The sequence below is a fragment of the Merops nubicus genome, unplaced genomic scaffold (assembly GCF_000691845.1).
Source record: "Merops nubicus isolate BGI_N331 unplaced genomic scaffold, ASM69184v1 scaffold3308, whole genome shotgun sequence".
Lineage (NCBI taxonomy): Eukaryota > Metazoa > Chordata > Aves > Coraciiformes > Meropidae > Merops > Merops nubicus.
Window position 1 is genome coordinate 54,734 of NW_008627544.1, and position 9,352 is coordinate 64,085.

General features: G+C 42.2%; 1 protein-coding gene across 1 annotated transcript; it reads right to left on the reverse strand.

Moving 5' to 3' along the window:
• Positions 1-1,895: 1,895 nt before the first annotated feature.
• ANAPC7 (anaphase promoting complex subunit 7) lies at positions 1,896-8,492 on the reverse strand (the record flags this gene model as incomplete). Its single annotated transcript, XM_008946329.1, has 10 exons — positions 1,896-2,085; positions 2,947-3,097; positions 3,517-3,741; positions 4,657-4,853; positions 5,031-5,148; positions 5,417-5,559; positions 5,667-5,820; positions 6,069-6,180; positions 7,767-7,886; positions 8,272-8,492. Coding segments are annotated over 10 exons (1,631 nt in total), but the record flags the coding sequence as incomplete, so codon positions are not given.
• Between the last annotated feature and the right edge of the window lie 860 nt (positions 8,493-9,352).

Here is a 9,352-nt window from a genome sequence, read left to right on the forward strand (position 1 = left end):
TCAGATGCATAACACAACCTGATGAATGCTCCACTGTGAGGAGAAAACAAAGCAGGTTTTTTTTTTTTAAAAAAAGAGCAGCTTTGAATTTGGTTGTATTTGGTTGTATATGTGTATTTCTGCCCATTGGATGTGCAATGAGATGAAATCTATTTATTGCAATGGTATAAACAGATTCTTCACAGAAGAGGAACAGGATCAGAATCAAAGCCCTCATCCACCAGAATGCAGCTGAGAGAACGTTTGCTCTGACTGAAATGTGGCCATTTGTTGCACTGGTTAGTGAAAGAGCAGTTGCAGCTTATGGCACTTCCATCACCAAGACAGCAGCACACACTCTTCTGCTCTTCCCATGCAGCCTTCAAATAACCGTAACGTGATATTTTGGCCAGACTAAAGCCCACAAAATTCCAGACAGAACAGATACCCAGCTGTTTGCCTTTTTTCAAATGGATAAACTGTTAGGCTTCTGCTTTGTAAGATGTGATATATCCAAATATTCCCAAATTAGACTATAACAATCTGGCTATTCTTTTTATTCTGACTTTTTGTAATTGGTATAATGCAGATGAGAGGGAGAGAGATTTCACCCTTATCTGCATGATACAACTAGGGAGAAGCTTGTTTTCCAAATCATGTATTGGTATCAAAGAGCCATTTTTCCTCTGATACTCAAAACTATTTAGCTTTGTAAAAAGAAAAAAAGTCTGCATGCTCCAGCATACCTGTGGTAACAAAATAAATTCAAAAAGACTCAAACTGCCAATATAAAAATAAAAACGCATGTTTCAGTAGAGAATAAAAAAAAATCAGAACTGTTAAGAAAAAACAAGAGCAAGAAGTAATTCCTCCTCCCACACATCAGGCCCACAGAACTGAAATGGATTCTAGGTTACACAACAAAGCTCACCCTTGAAAAGCTGCTGCTGAGGATCTGCACGTGAAGCCACACAACTCTGCCTCAAAGGGCCAGGGGAAACCCAGGGACTCAAATATTACTTGACAGAACCATGAAGTGTGTGACCATGGCAAACCTAAGCCAATAGGTGTAGTTGCATATTTGACAGTTCTACAGCAGTTCAAAAGCAGAGGGATGAATTCTTTTTATATCATTTCAAATGTCAGTGCTCTATCCAGAATGAGAAGTGTTTTGAGTCACTGCTGTAAAACCTTTTAGTAACGTACTGAAATAAAACCAAACCACATTTAAAAATAACTGTTTGTGAACAGACTTGGATTACAGGGTTTAGTAAGGACTGAGGAAATGACTGTAATTCTCCAGCACTGGCTCAATTCTGTACACACAGAAATCAGTCAGCTACAAAAGTGCTCTGTAAGTCAGTGCTGCCTGGGGTACCAAACCTCTCCTTCACAGCACACGTAATGCCTTAGGAAAAGACAAATTAACTCAACCAACACAGCAAGAGAAAAGTGCTGCTTTCAGCCACACCCAGCAACCCCCCTGGACTTCAAGAGGAGTGCCAGCCCAAAGGGCACACCCAAACACGAGGAAGACCTTTCCACAAAGAAGTGCAAAGCACTGTATTTACAAATCAATCGTGCACACTTGGCCCTGGACATAATTTAGACATTGTTTTCATCAGAAACAACAGGCTCATTACACACCTCAGATTCTAATGCTTTTAGTTTTAGCTGGAATTGTTTGAAATGAAAGTTGCTAATGGCCTCCAATACAGTTAGTCCCATACACTTAATAAATAAGCATCAAGAATCTTCATGGTATTGAGATGCATAGAACTATTAAATGGTTTCAGAGTCTATTAAAAGAAAAAAAAAAAAATCATTTTTTTACTGAAAAATCACAGTTTATGTTCTTCAAAGAACGGCCACGGTGGGATGTTCCAGTGCCAACCAGGCTGCAGGGTGAGAGGCCATCACTGCATTCCAAACCACTGCTCCTGGTCTGCCCACTGAGCTGCCTCACTGTCACTGCCTTCCAAGTCCCCCTCTTCTCCACTTCCTTCCATATCATCCACATCTTCTTCCTGGGTTGCATCCGTTGGGCTTTCCTCTTTTTCCATTTTCTGCATTCCTTCTAGTGATTTCTGATCGTTTGGATCCAAACTGTGGAAATGAGGAAAAGAAAAGATTGTCCCCAAACTTACTTTTCTCTTTATTTGTGATGTTACTGTTAAAAAAAACCAAACCACAACACTCCTCTTGTTGTCTGCACTTCCTGTTTAACATTATCAAGAAGTTCAAGCTAGAAGATGATGCAACCACCTCAGGCTGACTGTAACCCCAAGTATTAAATCTTTATATAAACCAACTTTGACCCTCAAGAACACACTTATCTAAACATCACACTCTTCCAGAAAACTTAAGTCAGCTCTTTCAGACAATACTAAAGTAACATGAAAGCAGTGAAAAATTTAAATAACTATGACCAAATATATGAAAGTAGAGAAAAACAGCTGACCCATTTAAACTACGTAAGTTTATAGTGAACATAATGTGCTTGATTTAAGATAAATTTAACTTGTTGCAATCCAAACATGGTAACATTGAACATGGTGACACCCTAAAATAACATTTAGGCTGTTAAACTGAGTCATGCTATTTAGATTTACTTAATAGATCATTTTTACATAGTGCCTTCTAGTCTAAAGGATGGATTTTAAGGTGCCTGACTATATAGTAATTAATAACTGTAAGCAAATCAATTCCTTAAACCTCTAACTAGTCAAAGAATTGCATGTCTAGTACATGCTTGGCATTAAAATAGTCTCTAAATTTTGTACTTCTCACTTCAAAACCTTATGATGGATTAATGCATTAACAGGACATTTCTCTGTTGTTTAAGGGAGAATAACGTAAAGCTACCCCTGATGTAAATCCTAACCAATTAATGGCTCACTTTTTTACTTAGTTAATCTGATTATTGGTTCCTCTAAACACACTGTGATCTGAGAGTCTGTGCTTTACCTCAGGGCAATGCTGTACTGGTCCATTGCTTCCTGATACTCGTTGACAGCTACCAGGAAGTCTCCCAGGATGCGGTGCAGAACGCAGTCGCTCTGGTTAGCCAGCGCGTTCCTCAGCAAAGCAATTCCATCTTCATACTTCTGTTCTCTGCCTGTTCAGAGGCAAAACTACAGCTTTAATTAATAGCTTAGACAGATCTATAAAAAGTCAGAGTACACAAAGAGCCATCGCAACTCAAGACTATCTCCTCCTTCAGAACTGCCAGCGTGGTGAGGGATTAGTAGCGACAGACCTTCTGCAAGATTTAACTCTAAACCTGGCTTTCTGTTGCACTAACTGCCACGCTCACACTTACATACACTTCAAAGTCAAAACGTTTTGTCTGCAATTGTTTGAAGTGCTACTGCAATTAGCTGCTGTGATTTTTCCTTCAGCGCAGAACTGATAAATCCCTGGGCTGTAACATCCCTGTTAGATCCTTCAAGCTGATGAGGCCACAGAACACTCTTCCATGTAAAACTCTACTAATCTTTTAAATCAGTCACTACAGGGACAAACCCCCCAACTTACTGAGGAGCTCTGCTTTCTTTACCACAGCTTTAATGTAATCAGGTCGTTGCGTCAGCGCTTTGTCCAGTAATGTTTTTGCTTTTTCCTGGGTGACTGGGTCTTCCAGGCAGACTGTTGCCAGGAGAGTGAGTGTCTGTGCATTTGCCCCCAGGGTTTTGTACACGTTGTTTGCCATGACCATAGCCTCACGGATGCTGTTGGACGCCAGGTAGCACTCGATGAGACCTGATGATACAAAAAGGAGAACATTTCAGGTTTGGAGTGAGCACCACAGACACTCACCCCTCCTCAGTTACCTGCACTTGGTAGCACTCACACCTCAAACACTCTAACAAATACAAATTGCAATTGAGAAAGTAATTCTATGTATTTTAACATATGCATTCTACCAATAATTGACTTCCTCACTTTTATTTACAGGCATGCACTAAACCTAAAAAAAGCCTAAATACACACAACCTTTTGTCCAGTTCCAGTACTGACATTAATGCTTCACCTGGACTACACAACTCAATATTTTCTCGAAGCTGCTGTTGAAATCAACAAGATTTAGATAAATATGACAGAAGTAGGACAAAATGAAGCTTGCAATGGAAGTAACCACACAGTTAATGTCATCATCCAAAAGAGATCTCCTTAAAACACCCGAGTCTGTTTACATCCACATTAAACAACACAGAAAAAAGTCCTTTTTGGAAATCATTCTTGCAAAATCCCTGGGGGTTTTTAAGGCCAGGCTGGATGAGGCTCTGGACAGCCTGATCTAGTGGGAGGTGTCCCTGCTCACGGCAGAGGGGTTGGAACTGGGTGATCCTTGTGGTCCCTTCCAACCCTGACAGATTCTGATCTGTTTTAGCAGAGGACTTTAGAGCCCTAGTGGCTCAATGGTTGGACTTGATGATCTTGAAGGTCCCTTCCAACCTAAAGGATTCTATGAATCTAAAATACATGCATTCTCTAGTATCTCCCACCTGACCGCTTCTACCACAGAAGGTTTTCAGGCAAAAATAATTGCTTTTCTAGGAAGTCAGCAGGAGAAAAGAACTCCTGTGTGTTCCTTTACCCAATCATCACCACCACACTTTGCAGCTTTCACAGCACAGCCGTGCTGCCAGCTGTGAGCAGCTTCACCCCACTGACCTTCGTAGCAATCCAGCCTGCAGGGCGCCAGGCGGATGGCCTCCCTGAAGTGGATGATGGCCTCCTGCACCCGGCCCATGTTCCTCAGGGCAGCTCCCTTCAGCAGCAGGGCCTGCACACTGTTGCTGTTCAGCTGGATAGCTTTGGCTCCTAAGTACAAGGCACGAGAGTATCGTTTGCTGTAGAAGCTATGACACCTGTGGGAAGAGAAGGCAGGCTGTAAATGTGTACTGCCTGTGAGTATCCATAGAAGAATTAAAAAGGGGAAAAAAAACCAAAAAGCACCTTCTGAATAAAAAAAGCTGAATCCACCATACCAGCTGTAATCCACCAGATGTGGCTAATCAAGAGTTGAGGTGGGAAAGGAAACTTACCCAGATACCACCCAGGGTTCTGCATGTTGATCAGAAATATTGAAGAGACGGCAGCCCAAGTTCTCCACATCCTCCAGGCGGCCTTCACGTGCCAACAAGTAACCATACACATCCATTCCTACAGAGAAGTAATGCAGGATCAATCATCAAGAAATGGAGAGTTCATTCACAACAAGGAAAGACAAAACCAAACCCACAAACACCTGCTGCAAACTCTGCAGCTACCAGGAACTGTTCCAGATACAGAACTCCTGAATGTAAATTTTGAATTGAAAGCCAGGCACAACAGACAATATTCCACTGCATGCCTGGCTGCAGGAAGCTGCTACTCTAATGGTACTCACCAGATCATACACCAGGTAAGCTTTCTTTTAGGATTTACTCACCTTTTATTAAGTAAGGATCCAACATTTGTGCTTGTTCGAATTTTAGAATAGAGTTTTTATTATCTCCAGCTCTGAAATAGAGGTCTGCCAGGCTCCCCAGCAAGTCTACATTATCCCTCAGCAAGGACTTTTTCTCTAAAGAGCTTTAAGAGAAAAAAAAAACCAAACAAACCTGCTATTTATATGCCATTTTAAATACAATTATGTACAAATATGACTATATTCTTTGATTCCAGCTTTGAGCTCTTACCAAATGGTATTTATTGCCCTCGTGTTGTCTCCAGTATGCACAAATGCATAGGCCTTGATCCACACAGAGAGCCAGTCCAGGTTGGGGATGCTCTGAATGACGTTGATGGTCATGGAGGCCACCTCTGCTCCTTTCACCGACAGCGAGAGCAGGCCTGTGCAAAGGCACACACAGCAACTTCAGCCACCACAAACTGCTTTCCATACAGATTAACTGTCTGGAGACCACAAACTCTGCCCCTTGACAAGCAGAAGCAAGCGGCTCGTTATAAACCTTTTTAAAATTTGCATAATGTAGGCATTACATATCACGTGCAAATGCAAGACATTTACCTTGTCCCAAGCACAATTCAAATTCTGATAGAGTTTAATACTAAAACAGTACCAGTGTGCAGACACCTACCCAGTATGGCATCAAGGGCTAAAGGGCACTGCCTCAGGACTTCCTTGTAGCTTGTAACAGACGAGCGTTCTTGACCCGCTTTCTTGTACAGATTTGCCAGCATCATATTGATCTAGAGGTAACAGAAATGTTGGTAGCCAAGCATGAGAAAGGAGGAATCTTCACTAAGAAAAGGTCATAAATTCATCTTCAAGAATGCCTGCCTGCCTTACTCCCTCCTGTTCTGGTCAGAAGACAAAATTACCTGCTCTTCTTCTGAGACTGCTATCATCTACCACATAGGATATAATTAAACTGTTGCCTCTTTCTGTGTCTCAAGTTCTTTTGTATTTGCACAGTGTGTCTTGAAATCTCAGTGTTTTGTGTATAAGAAGCCCAAAGATGGGCAAGGGTTTATATATGATGCCAAGAAGGACCTGTATATCCACAACATTGGGCTTCTCCCAGCTGATCTCTGTGTGTCAACAGAAGTGTTTGAGAGGATTAGCTTAGGAAGGCAGAGGAAGTTTCCATTTACCTTCTGAATGAAGCCATGATTGATAACAGAACTGGTCTTTAAGCAGAACACTTTGGTGTTCCTGGAGTCTAAGCCATGAACAGTGTTAGCACAACACAGGAACACTGTTAACATGAAGCATAGCTGATTGGCCTGATGTGTTAATCTTCTAAGCGCTTCTGACTTAACAGAGCCAGCAAGCAAAGACTCAACATTTGGCACTGCAGACCACAATGAGATCTAAATATTTAACATTATCTAAACAGTTATTAAAAAGGAGGAAAAGATTTTCAAAGGTGGAGCACTGGCACTCCTCCTGCTCACCAAAGCCTCCAGCCTTCCAAGGATCCAAATTGCTCAAACTACACAACACACACCAAGTGCCACTCCACACACATTCCAGGCTCAAGAACCTGCTGAAACACTTGCTCAGTTTGAGCAATCTCAATCTACCAAGTTAGTTGGCCAGATAGGAGTGAAAACACCCCAGAAAAGTCCACCTCAGGCTGCAAGTCTCCAGCTCCTGCAGCAGCAGTGTGCCTCTCCTGTCTCCACCCTGTGGTTACAGCCAGGCAGAGGACACTAACCTAAGGAAGTGCTTTGGCTCTCACATTCAACATGTACTGACTCCAAACTGCAGAAAATGATCCAGTCAGGCACCTGGCAATCACCTACTAACCTGCAGTAACTCAGCTGTCTGCTAACAGACATTCTTCTCCTGGCAGGTGCCTCTGTTGAGACCAGCCATTATTATTTGCTTTAGGAAACTATCATGATAACATGCAAAGAACTACTGAATGGCCAATACAGATTTCAAGCCTCATGTATGGACACACAAATACTTTATTTTTTATTGGAAAATAAATAAAGCATTTCTACATCCTCCTGCACAAGCAAAATTTCCCACTTGTCATGCACAGTACCAAGGAGTTAACCAGATAAATCACACAAAGACACACACAAACATTTAACTCTTTTTACTTTTTTGAATTCTCTCTAACAGAGGGAATACAAAATTTGTCTGATTTTGAAGAAAAAAGGCCAAATAAAACAAGCCCATTCCAAATTTAATTAATACAAAAGCAAATACCAAGACACAATGTTATTATAACTACAGGCTATGTTCTTTTTGACCAGATGCTGGGCTACAGATTCAAGACATGCTGACCAAAGATTTGTGACAGAGGTCTGCCAGAACTAACCTTTGGGGTCCTCTGCCTGGAAGGAATCCCATCAAGAATAGCAATGGCATCTTTATCCTGCTTCAGCATCGTGTAACATTCAGCCATTTTATATTTCACTTCAATTTCAGATGGCAGGCTCTGAAATAGAAAACAAACTTTCAAGCACAATGCTGTTTTAGGCAAGCAGAAACTGCAAATGAGGTTTTCTCCTTAAATGCTTACATTGTGTTTAAAAAATCCACTGCAGAGACTTCACAGTGCAACCTACTGCCAGCTCATGTTGCTCCTGACTTCAAACAAAAAGGATTAACTAGGCACACAAAAAAAAAAAAACCTGATCTTTGAGACCATAATCTTGGCATTAGAAAACACCACACTGGTACTTTCAAAACAAAAAAGCCTTTAAGGTCATGTTTATTTGACATGATAAATCTGCAACCTGATGCTACAGTACCAAGTCAGCAACATTAATTGTAAAGAGAAGAAATTACTACATGCAGCACAGTAGTCAGTTTTTAAATACCTGGCTTTGGGGTGTTGATGCAGCATTCCCAGTAGAAGGTCTTACTTTTGAAGTTTTACTTAATGCTTTTTTCTGCTGCAAGGCCATTGTATACTTACTTACAGCATTTCTATACTCTTTGTCATGGAAGAGAGAGTCTGCATGATACACAAGGAGCTGGTATTTCTGAGATGGTGAAAACAGCTCCCTAGAAGAAAAGCACACAGAAAGGTTGAGATCAGCTCACTGTGGAAGAACCCAAGCCTTAGAGATCCAAAGTACTCCCAGCTTTGCCTTGTCTGGCTTCAACAGCTGCTGCTTCTTTACTACACTGCAAGGACCCTTGAGTAACAGGCACTATCTCTTCCCAGAGGTATTATCTCGGCAATTTCTTTTATCTGTGTACAAACAAAGGTAATAGCCACTCCTTACACCTCATCAAGGCTTGCCCTACGGGAGCAGCCCTCCCTCTCCATAACAAACCCCACGCTGTCAACGCTGTCAAAACACATTTTGTTTGAACGGACTCAGGCTTCCAAGGCAACCCAGCTCCTTGCATCCTGGCCCCAATCCACATGTTCCTACATTTTACAACCCCTCCTCTAGAGAATTAGAGAATCGCTTTCGTTGAAAAGACCTCTAAAATCATCCAGTCTCACCATTAATAGGTAATAAAATAACTCTGTCCAATCCTCCTCTAAGCCATATCGCCAAGCACCACATCTACACGGCTTTTAAACACATCCAGGGACGGGGACTCAACCACCTCCCCGCGCAGCCTGTTCCAACGCCTGACAACCCTTCCACTGGAAGCCTTCAGAACCCTTCCAGTATGTCTGCAGAAGTGCTGAACAGTGAGGGTTTCCAAAAAGGATTCTGGCTTCAATTAACACCTCAAACCCCATCCAAAATATAGAATGATAGCTTATAAGAAAGTCCTGAAACATCGAGGGAACCGCTTGGCTCAGGGGCAGAGCCGTGACCCGCACAGGGCACCCCTGAAGGGAAACATCGCTCCGCCTCTCCCGGGACGCTCTCGCTGTACCGGGACCCGTTGTACAGGAGCCCGGCAGCACGGACAGCTCTAAAAGCAAGGCTGCCT